This window comes from Thermobia domestica, chromosome 4 (genome assembly GCF_964235325.1).
Source record: "Thermobia domestica chromosome 4, izTheDome1.hap1.1, whole genome shotgun sequence".
In the NCBI taxonomy this organism is placed as follows: Eukaryota; Metazoa; Arthropoda; class Insecta; order Zygentoma; family Lepismatidae; genus Thermobia; species Thermobia domestica.
The window spans coordinates 185,107,140-185,126,972 of record NC_137457.1 but is presented as its reverse complement, the minus strand read 5'-3'; the positions used below and the strand labels follow the sequence as shown (position 1 = coordinate 185,126,972).

At 36.3% G+C, this 19,833-nt stretch overlaps 1 protein-coding gene across 1 annotated transcript; it reads left to right on the top strand.

Annotated features, from left to right (window-relative positions):
• Positions 1 to 331: 331 nt before the first annotated feature.
• On the top strand, positions 332 to 19,014 carry LOC145683414 (uncharacterized). Its single transcript, XM_081754748.1, has 4 exons — positions 332 to 759; positions 3,983 to 4,142; positions 5,561 to 5,679; positions 18,492 to 19,014. The coding sequence occupies exons 1-4, from the start codon at positions 757 to 759 to the stop codon at positions 18,564 to 18,566; spliced, it is 357 nt and encodes a 118-aa protein (XP_081610874.1). The 5' UTR covers positions 332 to 756; the 3' UTR covers positions 18,567 to 19,014.
• The last annotated feature ends 819 nt before the right edge of the window (positions 19,015 to 19,833 follow it).

The window sequence follows — 19,833 nt, the reverse complement described above, 5'->3', positions numbered from 1 at the left end:
GCCGTAAGCACTGTCCATTTCCCGCTCGCGGCAGGATTTTGCAAGTTTTCTAATTAACATCCATCATCTATAAATGAAATATTAATTCACATTTTTAAATATAATAAAGTATGATCCTTCGTTGAATAACTAGCGTACTTTTGTTTCGATATATTTGGTATCAGCATATATGCGATATTATTTGAAAGTTCTTTTTTGAGTTTGAAAAATATTTATAGACCAGCATATAGATGTTATAAAGATACAACCCCATGCCGTAAGAGTCGCTGAAAACCAGTGGGCCACTGGCAGGGAAATGGTCGATTCGTCGCCACAGCGACGTATCGAAGAGTATCGCCAGTGGGCCGCTGGCGGCGGAATTCCGACAAGTCGGATAGAGATATGAAGCAGCGGCATAGTGACGGTGCCACCACGTGACAGTGTGTACTTCGTTGCAGTCCGCGCTTCTTCGATTCGCCGAGGAAGGAACGCGTCAACATCGCCGCGTGCATGCGGAAGGAGGACTTCATTTGTTGTTTACATGCGGGTCTCAAGTGTGGCGGCAAGTGGCAAGATGTGCAAATTATTTTTGTTTTATTTATAAGGAAGAAGATACATTAGCTACTATACCAAACTGTTGGATATCTGAACACGAAGGAAAAGAAATTGCAAGATGGCCATCATATGCTGGAACAAAACGACGAAGACATATTATATTCCATGAAGAACCAGATGAGGGAACATGGGATACCTACGAAGTGGCAGTAAACTACACTGATGGTAAGATTTTTAAATTTACTTGCTATACTCGCTATAGCAAATCGAGGAAAATTGTAAACTTTGCGTAGAATAGGGTTTAGAAATGTACTAAATTGTTTGCAACGTACTAGTAAGACACTAAAAAAAGTATAGCCTCGAAATAAAAATATGCACATACCTCCTGTATATTGTGAATCAAATAAAGGCGAAGGGTGTAGATACCCGACCCCCATATAGGCTACATAGTACTGGCTTTAGGTTAGGTAAATTTTAAAAAGTTTGGTTTACAAATGATAAAATGAACTCCTTTATGGTGTGAAGATCATTATCGTAACACATTTAGGCCCTTGTACTTCGAAAACTAATAGAATTCGTACTCGTGCATATATGGGGTCAGTTTATTTTACACCCTTGTCAAATAAAAGTGTGGTCAATGTTCCATTAAGGGGGTCCAGTGTCTTTGACACCGCTTCTTTCTATTGATTTTCGTTTGATTGCATAATACAACGTTATATTAGGTTAGGTTAGGTTATGTTAGGTTAAGTTAGGTCAGGTTAGGTTAGCTTAGCTTAGTTTAAGGGGGTCCAGTGTAGTTCTGGACCACCTTAACGGAACATGGACCATAAAAGTTAGTTAAAGCTGTTCTAGAACGCAGACCACATATTATAAACTCATGAAAGGTTATAATTGTGGTTCGCTTGTCTTACGCAGAAGCGTTGACCAATTGGACCTGTGTCTTTCTGTATGCAAGGACTATGAGAGTTCCAAAAAAGGTGCTAAACCAAGTGAAACGTGAGTGAAAGGAGAGGATGGAGAGTGTAATTCCCTCCTGTTGCACCAACCCTTAAAGGGAAGGGGCATTACTCGAGCAGACGCCTCTACCAAATTTTCACACTTTTATTGCATTTTGCGATTTCTTCTTGCAGAGCATGCACTAAATGAGGAGCTAATGCTTAAACCATGAACAAACTTGTGCTAGGTGGCCACTAAGAATACGAATGCCATCTAACCGAGTCAGTGCAGGAGCGCAGCAGGGCGGCCCGATGGGTTAGTCTGCAGGGAGCAGGCGCGTCAGCGAAGGGGGGCATACGCGTAAACAAGAATGGAAAAATACTTAAAATGTCCGCAATAATTTTCACATTCAAAAACACTTAAATAATCGAAATAACTCTTACTTTCAAAACGGCTTCACTGGTTTACCGGGTACAAATGGCCCCCTGCGAGAAGTAATTCGTCTGTTTTGAATTTTTACGTCTTTTCCACACTTCGCATAGTTGATTTTACGTTTCAACATACCATGACGGTGCAAAAACTTTATAATATGGTGCTCTTTATCACACAATTCTTTGTAATAAAATAGTATGTTTGCACTATATTCATCGCAAATTGACCATTGCTAACACGAACAGAACATTCCCGCCGTTTATTTCCACCTTTTTCGCATTCTTGTATTCTTCCGCTTCATTAAATAGTTACACTTATAATACGTTCACTCCCATTCAAAATGTATTTCAATATGATATCTAATGGCAGAAATTACTTATATTCACACTCTACTTCGTTTACGAAAAGTGTTTGACATCGTATTTTACCTATAAATTTTGTTTTTGGTAGAGCCGTCTGCTCGAGCGAACCCACGGAATGTTCTAGATCACTGGTCCGCAACACCATCACAAAATTGCAGCCCGTGCAGTCTTCGTTGAAACTGCTTAAAGTTACCTTTTGGACCTGTAATTTCTACTGTTTTGTTTCGAGTTTTTTTTTTACTTCTTTCTTTCTTCTTGGAACTCTTAATTTTGAATTTCAACATAATGGTGAGTTGCCACAATGTTGTATCTTCATTAATAACCGATACATTTTTAAAAAATACGTTAGCCATTTCCTTAACTTATGTCCGGAGACAGGTAATATCCTCGGATCGTTCTGTAAGAATTCTAGCTTGAAAACAGTTAAAATTAGGTTCGTTTGCTTTAGTAATCGTAAAATACAGTTTCTTATAATGCGAAAAATGGGATTTATGCTCTTGTACTTAAAAATGCAAAGACTGTTACAAAATATAGGTGATGGTAAACGCTGTACTAAGCTGCAAACTTAACGTTCAAAAAATTATATCTTAATTGTTAATAAAGGTACAACATAATGGCAACTCACACGTTATGTGGAGGGTGCAAATTAAGATTTCCAAGTAAAAAAAAAAAAAAAAAAACTGAAAACAGTAAAAATTACAGGTCCAAAAGGTCCCCTTGAAACTCTCAGAGCCCTGGTAAAACTCTAGAAGAACTCCTCTAGTTCTACCATGAAGAAAATGCATGAAATACCATATTTTCAAAATGTAGGTTCCTTCCCACTACCATCAGGTTTAAAAATTAGGGTTCACTTTACCAGACGGTCTACTAAATAGAAAATTTGGTACAACTTTAATTACACTTGCATATGTACACAGATAGGGACTCATTCGGACACGAGGGCAGAAATGTTTTGTTTAGCCATGATAATGTTATCAGACAAGAATGGTTTTTATATTAATGGATTGGCCTTGAAAACTGCAATTCACAGCAGTCAATAACGGACAGCAATTGTTCGGAATACAGACATGCGTATCGGGCTAATAATATATATATATTTTTTTTTTTCGTCAGCAGGCAACAGTGTCCAAATGATGGATATTAGTTTTCAACATACGTTGTGTATACATCAGTGGATGTATTGTAAAGTGGGTTTCCTCGTAGTCTGATACTTAGCGCGATTGCCTTCAGTGCGCGTGGTCGCGAGTTGGATTCCCGCTGGGAGCTCACCATGAATGGAGTGGTTCGAAACCCACTTTAAACTGTAGGTTCACGTCTTATATGGCTCTCGCTGCGAAAAAGGGGCGAAATTTTTAGCGTTGCACTTGCGTAGCTGATTCCACTATAAGAAGTACACATTCCTCAAATACGAAACTTCATTAATATTTTTGTTCCTGATTTTTGTAAGTAAATAGTCATTATTTGCATATCTCGTTTATAGAGTTAAACCCTTTTTTTTTGCGTCTGCACAGTCTATTTAGTTATTAAGGATTTGGAATTGATACATTAAGTCCTCAATGAGTCTTCCTTGTCCTAGGATTAAAAAAAATTGTGTGTTTCTCGGCTATTTGCTGAGTTAAATTTGTGTTTATAACTTTTCTCTAACATAAGTCAGAAAGTTTATCTGTACCTTACCGGTTTGAATACTTACACAAAAACGTTGTTCGCTTGTGTTTCAGATTCGGTTGTTGACCGCAGTGGGTGGAGAAAATGTGGAACAGTGTGCAAGAAATGCTCTGAGGAAATTGATGACAGGCGAAGCAGCTCTGAGAGTTAACATAACTGGCAGTAACGCCAAGTTTTCCTTTGGAAAATCTTTGTTGGCTGAGATTCTTCGAGGTAAGCAAAAAAAAAATATATCTTAAACCATTGTCACATTTTACTATTAATTACGTCTAGTGTCTGTTAGCAGGTCCTAGTGTTGATGGAAGGTAACAAAGAGATTTTTAACTAGCTTCTGCTCTCTCGTACAACAGGAGGGGGGGGGTGAAACTCCCTGTAGAGGGGTAAAAATATAGAAAAACGAGCATTTTTATTAAAAACTACTTTAATGGATTGTTCTCTGTTATAAGAGCCTTATAAATGTGCAAATATAAATTGAAAATTCCGGGATATTGGTTGGGAAGGGGGGGGGGTATCGGACAAGATGAAGGCAGAAAATGAAAGGGAGTTGCTCGAACAATGGATTTTGATGAATCTGAACGACACTTTCAAAGGTTTATCGCGAGGTCTACTTTTCGAAGAACCTTAATACTAGTAATAGTAACTCGTGTAACGGAATGAGCTTAGAAGCCTACTTCAGTGCTAGCTGTTAGCAACTATAAGGTCAACACTGCGTGTCACTGTCTGATGGCAAGCGAGCGTACCCATGATAGTGTTTACAGTCGGGGGAAAATGGGAATTCTCTGAATATACAAGAAAATTCGGGAGAATGGTTTATTACTGGTTTAGGCTATGAAAAATTACTTTTTGATGTTGAATGAAGAGTTCGTGGTTGGCAATATATAAATTATTTCCAGAAAAGGTGCATTGCATTTCCTAACACAATACCTGTAGATTGGTACCAATTCTCTTTCTTGTACGTTGTGTTTCGGATACCCTTTATTAGAATACATGGATGAAAGTTTGTAATTGTTTATGTGTTTTCACATAAGACATAAAATAACTACTATAAAGGTTCTTCGAACAGTAGACCTCATGATAAACCTCTTATGACATAAAAAAATCCATTTAAATCGTTTTTAATATTTTTTTCTTTTTTCCGCATGTTTGCCCCATAGTTTTTTTGTTTTTTTACCCCCTTCTCCTTGTCCGATTTTCTTCTCCAACGAACTTGTACCTAACATAGTTTTGTGAGCATTGATGAAAATATCCTGCAGTATTTTCGAGATTTTACTTTAGCTTTAGTTCCCTTTCAGGGACATTTTCGAGGAGAAAAATAGTAATTGGTTTTTCGAGTTCAAGAAGTACAGCATGGGTAAAAGCATTAAAAGAGCTTTGAAATATGCTTCATCTACCTATTGTACCTATATTAAATCTCTCCTTGATAGTCATCGGTAAGTTCTTTGGACCACTTTTAGCCAATTGCATTTCTGGTGTTATTTTGTCTGAAAAGCTCAATGGAAAGAGAACGAAAATAAAAATGAATACTAGAAAGTGATTATCTTTTACTGTTAGTTAGTCAATACTAATATTTTACAGTGCGCCATTTTTGCTCTACTTTTGTACTCCTAAATCAAATTCTCTGCATTTTCCAGATGTTGTCGCCGCAAACTTCCCAGGATATAATGTCACAACACATCGAATTATACACATTACCCAAAGGTGGTTAAAAGGTGCGGTGGACAGGAACGGAGGAAGGGAAAGAAGACGTCAGGTACACATAAGCAGTATATTTTCTAACTCTTTAGGCTGTAAAACATGCATAGCTCAGAGCAGTAAAATTAGTTACTGGCCTAGTATTTTTAAAACTAGTAACATTTGTCTTATTTTATTCACCGTTTGGCTCTAAGCTTAGAGTTCTTGTTCACGCTGCATCACTTTTAAGCTCTCTGTTCAAATGTTTGTATATAGGAAAAGAGTACTTACGAATATACACACGAAGATATTGGAGCAAGCTTTCGGTATAAGAAACCAGAATCACGCAGACGAAAACCCTTAGGACGTAGAGCCTCAATTGAGAAGTTCCTTGTACTCTCACCGGGAATGGAACACATGTCGCTCGATTAGCAGTCGGTCACTTTACCGACTAGATTACATGTTAGCCCAAGGTCAGAAAACAGAGATTATAAATTGCTTTATTATTATTATTTTAAAATAAAGAAGCTTTTTTGGGGAAGAATTTAAATGTTGGTAACTTAATTCTTTCCTTTGCAAATTTACTGGCTTATAATGTCAATCTTTTTTTTTTTTCAAAAACTGCTCTATTCAAAGAAAAAAAACAGCTTTTGGCACAAGGCCGCAAAGGATAGGTAAATTTCTTTCTAGCGTGTATTTTATTGATGCGCGACCTATTGCACGGACTTCTCTTGATAGATTGAAATATACAAATACTGAGAAAATATCTTCTTCCCGAGTGGAGAAACCTCGGTGGTCGTGTGGTTAGACGCGTTCGGTTGCTTTTCCCTGGCTGTGGGGCTCGTGGGTTCGATTCTCGCCTTGGGCTTGGGTGTTGCCTAGTGTCGTGGTTGTTCTTGTGGAATGTATTAAGCGGAAATCAGTAATCGGTAATCACAAATCAGTATATGTGGTATGAGTGTGCAAGAAAGGTCGGCGTGAATATTAAAAAAAAAAAGTGGTCTAAGGCATAGGTTGAGTAATGCAAGGGTCACTAGTTCGATCCTCGTCCACGGAAAGATCGCTTTTTCTTTTTTTAATTTTGCTTCTTTGAACGGCCACCACTTTCTAACGGTTCGTTCTGATTTTCACACACATCTAATATATTGTTAACCTCGACATTTTGTTCAAATATGGTGCAGATCGGTTCATAATTGTAAAAATTATGAATTTTTCGAAAGTTCAAATGGCCGACGTTTTCAAATGTTTCATCCGATCATTGTGGCTAACGAACTCATTAATACGACCAATATTTGTGCCAAGTTTGGTTTCAATCCGTGAAAAATTACGGCAGCAAGAGCATTTACAATAAACGTTATATATATATATACATATATATATATATATATATATATATATATATATATATATATATATATATATATATATATATATATATATATATATATTGGAACTAAGGGTGGTTTTAGTGTCAGGGAGTCATGATCGGCAAAATATATAGAAATTTTCCGGAAGTGCCGACATGAGAGTCTCTGCAATAGGCAATTTATAAGAAACTACCTAAAAATCAGGGGGAGGGGAGGGGGTACAAAGAAAACTTTCCCTAGTACAAACTAAGAAATTCTTCAAATATCTTTGTTCATATGTCTCAGACTTTCTAGAACATGCTTAAGGAAGCTCATGTGCACAATTTCTCCTAGTGTGTACTAAGAAAAACTTTCTTTTCATCTTCCTGAAAAGTTTCGTTTTTGGGCAATGGTTATTACTATTATTATTTTAATGCTACGTCCTGGAGGAAGGAGTTACGTAAATGATTAAAACATTATGATGATGATATGATGCTGATACCGAAAGGTAGCTACATTTTCTTTGCGAGCATATTCATAAAAGCTATTTCCCCTATTTGATTTACCAATTTGCCTTTAGACACCTTTCGTTTTTCTATATGTACACCTTGTTTCAAAAAGGTTGAGCGCATTCTTTATTGGTGTTTTGAGGCAAAAATTTTCAAAGTCCAGCTTCGGGTATCTTCGGGAAAAAGTAAGCCAGGTTCGAACCTCCAAGCCAGCCTTTGCAATCGGGAAAAAGTTTGCAGATGCGTTTTTCTTCTTTTAAATATAATAAGACTTATTACAAAGTGTTTAAAAAAGCAACATTGATTGAAATACTTAATGATACAATATTTCAAAACCTTTTATTAATGTGAGCACAAGCTTGTTTGTCATTTAGCTCTCTATACGTAATGGAACATTTAAATACGTTAAAGAATCTTTCCATATGTAAAAGAATGCTCAAAGCTAAGAAATAGAACATAATTATCGCCTGAGTACTAAAATAAAAGTCAAAGTAGAACAGAAACAGCGTTTGTAATGGATATGAATGTCTTAATTATCTTGAGATCCGTTATACATCGCTAGAAGCTTACTTCTAGAAGTCCTTGTGTTAGCTCATTGGTAAGATGTCGGATTTCAAATCATAAGGTTCTGAGTTCAATTCCCATCCGAGTCAAAACTTTTTATTTAAATTATATTTTCCGCACTGCATGAAAAATTATATAAAATAATTATATTAAAATACATAAGTTGTTTATATATAACATAATAATTGCAGAACATAGTAATTATTATGTTTAAAATATAACATCTGAGATAATTTTCATAGTAGGTCGGTATTATATATGAGAATGTTAAATACAAGTTAGGAAAATCGTTTAATAGCAATAAATAAGTTATGTAGTGTATTTATTTGCAGCTATTTGTCATACAGATTTAACTTCTCAATGTTTCCATTACAGTATGTTATTTATATTCGTGAAATACAGTATATCCCCACGGATATAGAAAGTGTATAAACTGAGTATCCAAAGTCGTATCCTGCTTCAAGACACATAACTTTTCCCGATCCCCTTAACGTCACGGGAAGAAACACAAATTCTCTTTAGAACGGAATGTCGTTACTTAGAGTCTCATTCAAATACGTTGAATATGCTTTTGTGTATTCATCTCTCTCTCTCTCTCTCTCTCTCTCTCTTTCGCTTTTTTTATGTGTGTGTGTGTGTTGCGGAATATCCCAAGTTGAATACAACATTTGCAAAGTATATGAGCATCATTGTCATCGAATACCAGAAATTGAAAGTCGTGTTTCTTCAGGTTGGGTTTGCGTTTTCATGTTAGCTCACTGGTAGAGTACGGACTTGCCACTGAAGAGGTCTTGAGTTCAAAACCTACAGCTAATTATCATTCTTTTGTTAGCAGGATTGCACAGAAATCGGATACAAGGAGTGGTTTACTTCTAGAAATATTTTCAGAAGCGTTTAGGTAGCCCTGAAAAGGGCTGTTTTCGGGAGTTAAGACGGGGACATAAATATTGTGTCCAAGACCCTTCTGAATTTATTACACGCTCCATTCTTCTGGGCATGGAATCTATTACATGGGTGACAAATCTTCTCCTTCCCCTACCTCCAGCCATGCTTCGGAAGCAAGATGCCACAGGTCATCCTGAGTTCTTGGTGGATCTGCCTCAGGCCAACTTTCCCTTAGAGTACGTTTCACTTCTGCCCACATATTTTCCATGAGATTGAGGTCTGCTCCTCGAGGCGGCCAGTCGATTAAATCAATCTCAGGGTGCCCTGCGAACCATTCCTGAACCACACGGGAAGTATGTATTGGCGACTGGTATTGCTGGAACTGAATTACACCATCAGGCTGAAATACTCGTACAGATGGCACCATGATATTACTGATAATGTCTAAGTACTGAGCATTGTCCAGATGTCCTTCAATTCTATGAAGCTGTCCTGCTCCGCGACTGGAAATCCAACCCCAACATAAAATAGATACATGGCCACGGCGATTGCAAGCAGTCACATATCCATGGTCATATCGGGTGCCTCTCGGACGATACACAAAACGGCGTCCCTCCTTTGATGTTGTGAATACGGATTCATCTGAGAAAACTACGTTTTCCCAATTGAGACCCACATTCGCCTGTGCAAACGCATTCATTTATACGATATATACGCCATTGAGTCTGGCAACGACTGCAGTAATTTAGTTGAGTTAAAATTTTGGTGCGTGAAGTATTAAGTTCTATCCATGCATTCTTGCTGTCTGTGTATTTTAAGTTACGTTATCGTATCTCAACTTCGTTTTTTTTAACTCCTGAAGTAGTAATTATGAGGATCTAGCATAATTTGACCGAATCTAGCATAAGTTCGATCAGGTTTTGGAATAATTCCGAGCTGTGAGTCTGGCAACGCTGGTGGCGAACGACTTGGTCAACGACTCGCGAAAGAAATCTGAAAAGGGTGCGCCGTAATAATAATATTAAAAACAGTTTTTATAAAGGAATATTAATACATACGAAAAGCTGTTTAAAGAATGAATTGTTAAACTGATTTTACACGTATAAAAACATATGCCATATACCAAACAGATTGAGCGATATGATGATAGCTGTTTTGAGACGAACACTTTCGAAGTCCAACTTCGGGTATCTTCGGAAAACAGTAAACTAAAGCTGCTGGTTCGAACCTCCAAAGCCAACCTTAGTAATCGGGAAAAGATGTACAGATATGTTTTTCTTTCTGTTAAATATAATAAAACATGTTGAAATGGTATTAAGTGTAGAAAAAAGTAACATTGATTGAAATACTTAATGATACAATATTTCGAGACTATGTATTCACACTCTTGTTTCGTCATTGTGATTTCCATACGGAAAAGAGCATTTACGTATGAGCTCAGTTATATTTCAGAAGCAGATTCCGAAAAGCGGTAATGTTAGCTCAGTGGTACACCACCGAGCGTTTAAATCGTGAGTTCGATACCCGTTCAGGTGAGATGCTTTAATGATATTCTACTTTCCTCAATGCATGATAATTATGTAAAATAGTTTCATTACAATTCATCAGTTGTATATATATTTTCATATCATCAGTTGTATATATATCAGTTGTTGTATATATTCATATCATTTCACGACATAAGTAATTCTTATCTTTAAAATATAACATCTGAGGTATTCACAGAACGTCGGTGTGTTATGTGTGAATATTGAATACAAATTTAAAAAATCGTGTAATAGCAATAAATAAGTTATGTAATGTATTTATTTGCAGCTACTTTTATCGCAGATAACTTCTCAATATTCGCATTACAGCATCTAGCTAGAGCATATCGACAATCGGATCGTGGTTCAAGACAAAAAAAGTATCTAGCCCCAAACTGTCACGTAAGAAATTCACGAATCGCAAAAGTAAAATGAAGAGATTGAGAGCGGTAATTCCTTAATCGCTCTCTCTGAACTCTCTCTTATCTGCATTTATACATATAAAAGTGCATGTATGTATGTTCCATCATAACTCATGTATGAATAGAGCAGGGTTTCTCAACCTGGGAGTCGCGGCTCCTAGGGGATCGCGAAGATAGGCAGGAGAGATAAATATAGTTAGAATATAATACCAGAAATTATTTTTAAATATTATTTTTAATTTTGTTCTGATAGGCATACTTTTATTTTTTATACACACTGTAAAGAACAATAAAAAATAAGTCTACTGAGCATTTTCAAAGGGTGTAGAATTCGTGTTACTATTCGGTTCAAAGTCTTTTGTCGTCGCGAATTCTGTCGAGAAATTTGAAACTTAAAATATACAAAAACGATAATCATGCCTGTTGTTCTGTATGGTTGCGAACCATGGTCGCTTACTCTGAGGGAAGAACATAGACTGAAAGTATTTGAGAACAAGATCCTGAAACGAATATTGGGACCCAAGAGGAACGGGAATGGGGAATGGCGGAATCTTCATAACGAGGAACTAGATAATTTATACGGTTACCCAACATTGTTAGGGTCGTCAAGTCTAGAGGCTTAGGTGGGCAGGTCATGTAGCTAGAATGGAAGAAAGTAGAAACGCTTTCAAAGTCTTGACTGGAAGACCAAACGGAAAACGACCATTAGGAAGACCTAGGCGCAGATGGGAGGACAATATTAAGATGGATCTCGCTGAGATAAGAATACAAAGTAGAAACTGGATCCAATTGGCTAAGGATAGAAGTCAGTGGAGAGCTTTTGTGAACGGGGCATTGAACCTCCGGGTTCCATAGGCCATAGAGTTAGTTAGTTAGTAGAGTTGTTTAAAAATGAATTTAAATCAAAGAGGTATGATATAAAACTAATCAGAACTGTATATAGAAATACTAGAAAAATACACATGAAACAAAACCTGCACATTGAAATACAATTAAAATTAAGCATGGTATAATTTCACTAGTGCAGCAATGCCCGGTTCAATCTTTATGACGAACATTATCAAGCCATTTTCAACTGATAAGCGATTTCTTATCTTTGTTTTAATGTTTACCATAAAAAAAACACACTTTCGCACTAGTACGATATAGCAAATGGAATTATTACTTTTAAAGCAGCAATCACCAGACCAGGATATTCTTCTCTCCTCATCAGGCAGAACTTGTCCAAGTCTTCGTTACAGAAAACCAGTTGCAAAGACTTGTCGCATGATCATTCTATTATTTGGTCAAGAAGTTGTGGGCTTAGATCGGATACGTTAATGGCCTCTTCAATGAAGGAGTTTAACATCCATCTTGAACCAGCACCTTCGTCATTGGGAATATAGATATTACAGTTACAGTATCCACTGTCAGTGCCGGGCGCCGAAAAAAGGGGCCACACATTTCGGAGGAAGTGTGTTACTCATGTTAGGAAAGTGCATGTGCACATGTGTAAAATAGAAGGAAAAACGTAATAAAATGTGCTCAAAATTAAGGAAAGGTAGGGTTTATTTTGAAAATGTTATTGAGCTTCGTGCCAACCATGGTGGCGCTTCGTAGCTAGTCTGTCGACGTCATTCATATATACGGTGACATCGTATTATACTCTCGCCCCGGGCAATGATTTTACATGGCACTGTTCATTATAAACAAAAAATGGATTCTACTATTATAGAAATAGGTATGTTAAAAATCCCACACAAGCTTATTATAAAACAAATTATAAAAGGGTCGCTGGCAAGAGGGTGTGATAAAAGGGGATCGTGATAGGAATTAGATTGAGAACCACTGGCCTAGAGTAATTTTAACCACATTTCTTATAGTTTCAAAAAGAGTGCTGTCGGGTTATCTATGGTGAATGGGAGGTGGATACATATAAAAGATTGCAAGAAAATGATCGATATTAGATTCATAGTTTTGGGGGTCGCTTAGATAAATAGTGAGACTTTCAATTTCGCTTAACTACGATTAAGCTCTCATTAGTGGGGATGGGCACGAACGACTTTTCTTTGAAACTCGACTCGACTCGAAACAGACATCTTTGAGGTCTACTCTTGGACTCGGCGAGAAAAATATCTTCCAACTCGACTCGGATTAGAGTCAAGTCGAACCAAAACGAGCCAAATCCTGTGTGTAATCCTACCTAGACAATACATAGACAATAATTATTCTATCATCAATTATACTACTGTTACTATAAATAATAATAATAATAATAATAATAATAATAATAATAATAATAATAATAATTATTATTATTAGTATTATTATTATTATTATTATTATTATTATTATTATTATTATTATTATGACAACACCGTGTACAAACATGAACGATAGATGGTTAGTAAAGGAATACTAAAAGCTAGTTGACTGCCGACGTCGGTAGTCATGAAGTCTACAAGGCAAGGACATCGTTCATTACCCCAAGCTGTAAGCGTCGGTGGACTACAGATGGTCAACTATTAACCTCTTGCCAGAAATTGGTGGCCCCGCATCGACGATCCGTGATGGTCCAAGTTCCATTTTGAAAACTTTACTACCAGCGGCAGAGACGCGATGAAACGCCAACGAACCACAAAATTACTCTCCCAAAATATGTTAAAATGCCTATATGTGTGATTTGTTTATATTTAGATGAATCAATAAAACACAAAACAAATACCCCGGGCTGGACGCGAACTATCAATATTACGATTACTAGGCACGCGTTCTTCTGACTTCCCCACGGAAACGATCATAAAAAGCTTGGTTGTTGAAGGATAAATCATTGAGGTCTTAATTTAGCCAATCAGACAAACCCCTACATCTCGAGTTCTAGGAGGTGATACCGTGAACCGTTTCAGATTTATTGCTTTCTGATGAAGTACTATCCATGCGCAAAATTTGAGCATAATAGCCGACATGCATCTTTGGTGAGTCTTATCTTTACTACAATTTTAACCAGAGATGGTGTGGGTCAATGAAAATTTGATCCACGACCCACCATGACCCACTATCACCCACCACCCAAATGACCCATTGGCCCACTCTGACCCATCAACCATCGTGATCCACTCTGACCCACCACCAACTATGAACCACTCTGAACCATTGCGACCAACTCCGACCCACCAAAACCCATCGACATCAACTCTGACCGATGACCACGTCCTCCTCTCCATTGACTAAAGAGATTACACTTGTAATAAAACAAGACTGTGAAATTATCACTTATCGGAGTTTGAATATCTACCGTCATTGGCTCAAGCACCTCTTTGTTACAATACTGATGGGGTCTGACCTTTACGATATATAATTGCAAAGTGTTTCTCATCTTTCGAATTAAAATGAATTTAAATTTATCATATGTAATTATTTCTTCGTTGCCTTACAGACACATTTCAGTGGAAAATAGGGTGAAATTTAAAAGTTTCGAATCAAAAAAAAGTAGACCAACGTAAAAAAAAAAAAGAGGGAGAGGGAGAGAAACTAATTTTCTATATAATTAAGCATGCCGTACTAATTGAAAATGCCCATGTAATTAAGTTTAGAATACAAATTTTATGGCCATTTTTCTCTAACTTTATGACTTGATTGCCTTATGCTCGGAACGCTCCATATATTAAACACCAGCTTCAGCAATTATAAATAGAAAGCAGTGGGTATAAAATTCAAAAAGAACTTTAGTTTGCAGTACTCAATTTTTTTCTTAACTAATATCAATCGTTTTCGATTATTTTTACAAATAAACTCACTACCAATTTCCAATATATAGAAAATGCACCCCCGTTCCCCCGCTCATAAAAGACCATTTTAATAAATGCCAGGGCATATTCTCTTTATTTTTAATAAAGAGTTATATGCTGAATTTCAGCTCTCAGTTGAACGGCTTGTGAGATACTAAATTTTTCGCAAAAATTCGGACTTCTACTCCCCCTAAGAATATGTATTATAATGAAAGTGACACGCATATGAAAACTTCCCAGTTGGGATTGGAGCCTGATTATATACCAAACGTCAATTCATTTGACTTTGCAATTTGACCGTGATGATTACGCATAGTTACTTTCAATTTTTTATGATACATATCCTTATTTCATATGTTACAAATGATTCAAAAATATTTTTTCAAGCAGTTAGCTCCTCTAGAATCTCACAGGCTGCATCCCAAAATCCAACTCCTACTATCCTATGACAATCCAAAAGTGACTGAACTTTTTTTATTAGGAACAAATGACAAAAGAAAAATGGAGATCTTGAAAGTAAAATGTAGAAAAGCTCGGTGCCCCCAATAACTACATATTTCTTCGCCCCTTCATTCCGAACTTAAAAATAAAACTTAATTCGAATATGGTTAACTAGTGAATTTTTTACAGTTAAATTCCACTCACTACATGCTACAGCTACAGCTATGTAACAAAAAATAACAACTGTGAAACATGTTCTGAATTACTATTACATTTCTCACGCTATTATTAAACATATTAGAATAGTAAAAGAGGATTGTTCGTGAAATAGTATATTTGCTCATGATTTTTAACTTTTTCATACGGAAAAAAATTAAAACATTATTCAAGTTCTAAAATTTGCACTCTGCAAATATGTTGCCCTCTAGGCAATGGGACTAATGTGGACTAATGGGAAATGCTGCACTGTTAGCGGCGCTGAAAACTTACGATTCGATTCTAATATCGGTTGATTTCGATATCTTTATGTCGCTACGTAACCACCCTGGGTGCTAATGGGAGCTTAATTGGACTTGAATTGAAAGTAGAGCTATTCACCTAAGCGACCACGAAACTATGGATTCGATACTAATATCGACCCGTTTCTAGCATTTTTGATATGTATCCCGACAGAACTCTTTTTCCAGACTGTAAGAAATATAGTTAAAATTGCTCTAGATATATCAGAATTATGTTGAAACACACACATAAATCCCCTTTTATATTCTGTATAAATAGAGAGTGAGCGAGCGAGCGAGCGAGAGAGGGCGACTCAAGGCATCACTACTTCCACATTGCAAAAGCATATATCAGGAATTGAATTGAAAATCTATGTAAAGACTTCTGCTGTGGCATGCTTCATAAGGACAGTTCCAGTCTGCTCACGTGACCTTTAGGGTTCATGAATTTTTTTGCGAGCGTTCCGACTTTGGATTCTCTGTTTATACTCTCTGTTTATGCATCGAATAACATTTCAAGAACATAAATGACATTCTGTATTATGAATGTTGAGAATTACTCTCTATATGACAGATAGCTGCAAATAAATACACTACATAATTTATTTATTGCTATTGAACGAGTTTCTTAACTTGTATTTACATCCTCATATATAATACCGATCTACTGTTAAAATTATCTCAGATGTTATATTTTAAACATAATAATTACTATGTTCTGCAATTATTATGTTATATATAAACAACTTATGTATTTTAATGTAATTATTTTATATAATTTTTCATGCAGTGCGGAAAATATAATTTAAATAAAAAGTTTTGACTCGGATGGGAATCGAACTCAAAACCTTATGATTTGAAATCCGACAGCTTACCAATGAGCTAACACAAGGACTTCTAGAACTAAGCTTCTAGCGATGTATAACGGATCTCAAGATAATTATGACATTCATATCCATTACAAACGCTGTTTCTGTTCTACTTTGACTTTTATTTTAGTACTCAGGCGATAATTATGTTCTATTTCTTAGCTTTGAGCATTCTTTTACATATGGAAAGATTCTTTAACGTATTTAAATGTTCCATTACGTATAGAGAGCTAAATGACAAACAAGCTTGTGCTCACATTAATAAAAGGTTTTGAAATATTGTATCATTAAGTATTTCAATCAATGTTGCTTTTTTAAACACTTGGTAACAAGTCTTATTATATTTAAAAGAAGAAAAACACATCTGCAAACTTATTCCCGATTGCAAAGGCTGGCTTGGAGGTTCGAACCTGGCTTACTTTTTCCCGAAGATACCCGAAGCTGGACTTAGAAAATTTTTGCCTCAAAACACCAATAAAGAATGCGCTCAACCTTTTTGAGACAAGGTGTACATATATGCAATTTTAGAAACAGTTTAAAATTTTCCTGTGGTAATAATTGTCCAGCAGTTAGTAAGCGCAGACAACAAAGAAGTATGTATTAAATGAGTCAACGAGACAGATGCACGGGTTTGTATCATTTTTTCACAGAATATCTTCTAATTTTTCAATACCGTAGGGATAGTCTGAATCCTGGTTAGCCCTCTGTAGTTCAATGTATTGTTGGTGTTCGTGACCAATCATGCAGGATGTAGAAGAAAGATAGATTAACTCTGTATCTGTCATCACTATTTATATGTACTGGGGTATTTCCCTAAGAATAACATAATTTTAATATAATTTTAATTCGGTGTATAATAATAAATCACAGCCATATTCGATCCACTACTAGATGAGGCCTTTCCCTAGAGGGAGGAATTGGTTTACTGCTCCCACGCTGACCAGACGGGTTGGGAGAGGAGAGCCGAAGCTTTCACTGTGATCGTCACTATCTTCATTCATAACAGTTCCCCAATTGCGTTACGATGCTGGGTGGGCATCGTTCCAGACCCACGCCTTGGAAACCATCGCAGCGCCTGGTATCGAACCCGGGAACCCTAAGTCCGTAGTCAGCGACGCTAACCACTAGACCACCAGGACGGTCTCTCTCTCTGTCTTTCTGAGAGAAAAAGAGAGATTCTCACCATTCGGTTTATTTGATAATATATTTTTAGTAGTTTTACTGCTTAAGCACCAGGTTGTAATTGAAAACTAAAAATGTACTGTTTCCTGAGAAAATGGCTTCTAATCTTGCTAAATGTCTAAGTTTCTCAGAGCTTTACTTAGTTTTACCAAATCAGTGTTGAAACACTATCTTTACAATTTTTTTCTTAACACTACATTCTTAATCATTGCAGAGGAAAAATAGCCTTTTCTGAAGTTCCCGTGCACGATAGAACTGTACAAACCTCAGTCGTGTTCTTAAAGGTTGTAAAGCAATTTCAGAAATGTCCAACAAACATTTAATAATACTATTTTAGCCCTAACTACTTTCCAATACTTAAAATTGTAACAGTGCATTTCTGATACAAAAATGACAATTTGATTGCGAAAATAAGACAAGTAAATTCAGCATTGTTAATAAAATTAACTTTTGCAGCAACTCCAGTAAAATCTTATGATTTAGCACCAGTGACACCATGATTTGAAAGGGCCCATGGTGTAACAAATGAGGGCATTTATCCAATTTGCCAACTCTTTTTAACATTATTTTTCATTTCTTCGTGATTGAGATTTTACAAGTGTTAGTTTTTATCCCGATGTCGACTCCCATCTTTCCGTATACGTATACGTCCATGTAACGGCATTCTGTCCTATTTGTTCTAGAGTCTGCAGCACTTGCTGCTGGCTTAAGTGTGGGTTTCAGACTTGTTTGGATCAACTTTTATTCCCTTAGATGATTTAAAGAAAAAGTTCTAATAGACAGAAATTACAAATAACTGGTCTTGCACGAAATTTGTTGCTAAACTATACTTAATGAAATCTAGAGTTAATGTGTAATAGAAGCATTTATATTTCTTTTACAGAAAAAAACTCCTATTGAGTACAGATGCCTAAAAGTCACCACCGTGTTTTATCTTCAACTGCATACAAAAGAATAAAGAGAGAGGTCAACCGACAGTTTGAAGATATAGTGGCAAATGTTGAACTCTCTAGGAATAATGAATCAGACAGTACCATTGTTTGTGACAAAGATGATTTTCATTCCGTACAAGAAAACAGCACATGTACATCAGCACGTGAAGTTAGTGTTAGTGACATCGTGAAGTCGTCTTATTTTGGCATATTTAAAGTAAGAGAGCTTTCAAAACTTCCAGTGTTTCAGGTTGAGAATAATGTAAAGAAATGTGTTCTTTTGCCTACAGACTGCAACAACTTTGTATGCATTCCAATGTGTCATGAAATGTAAATGTAAAGGTATTATTGACAATTGGACTTTAAGGTGTTGTCATCATTGCGTAACGCAAACAAAAATAGCTTAATTGTACTGAAATACTATAGTGGATGGATGTACTTTGCTCACAATATGTACAGATTTACGTGTCTAGAATGCGCATTTTTTCTAAGATAGCGAGATGCGTGCTATATACAGAGTGATTCGAACAGCGTTGTCCTAACGCATTTTTTTTCTACTTTCCATATGTTTAACATGCAGATTTTGACATGTTTCACTACAGATGACATGTACCATTGGTTTAGATCTGCTTTTGTCTCGACGTTTGCTTAAAATTATGTTTAATTCCGGTTAATACTAAATCTTAACATTATTCAATTTCGTGTGGGGTTATTTCTCTTTCTCGCGTTCGTACACTACTCTGAACATCGTTTTTAACATTTGGACTATAGTTTTGAATTTTGGCATTACACAGGAAATTACAAAAAGCATTATACGTTCTTAAAACAAATGGAAAGCACTGGTATTTTAAGCAATGCTGCGCGATATATATTCAAGATACAATTTGTTTTTCCGACTTTACCGTAGCACAGCCAGATAGGCATAGGCATGTACATGCACGTTCTACACCCGTAAATCTTGTATTATTTTTTCAGTCGTAAAGGGCCCTGCCCTCTTCTTATGGAAAATGGATCTCGGTCAATTTGTTATTTCTAACTGTGCCACTATTCCCACCCACCTGGAAAACCGGGAAATGTCAGGGAATTCACCTTATTCGTGAAAAGTCCTGGAAAAGTCAGGGAATTCCATGAAAATCTGACAAAACCTGAAAAAGTCAGGGAATTTCAATATGAGTTTATAACTTTCAAATCTAATTTTTAACGTTTTATAATGCTAAGCAGGAATTCCTTCTGGTTCATCGCAAGACGAGCCAGTAGTTTAACATTTTTTTAAATGATGTTACGGCGTTTAAA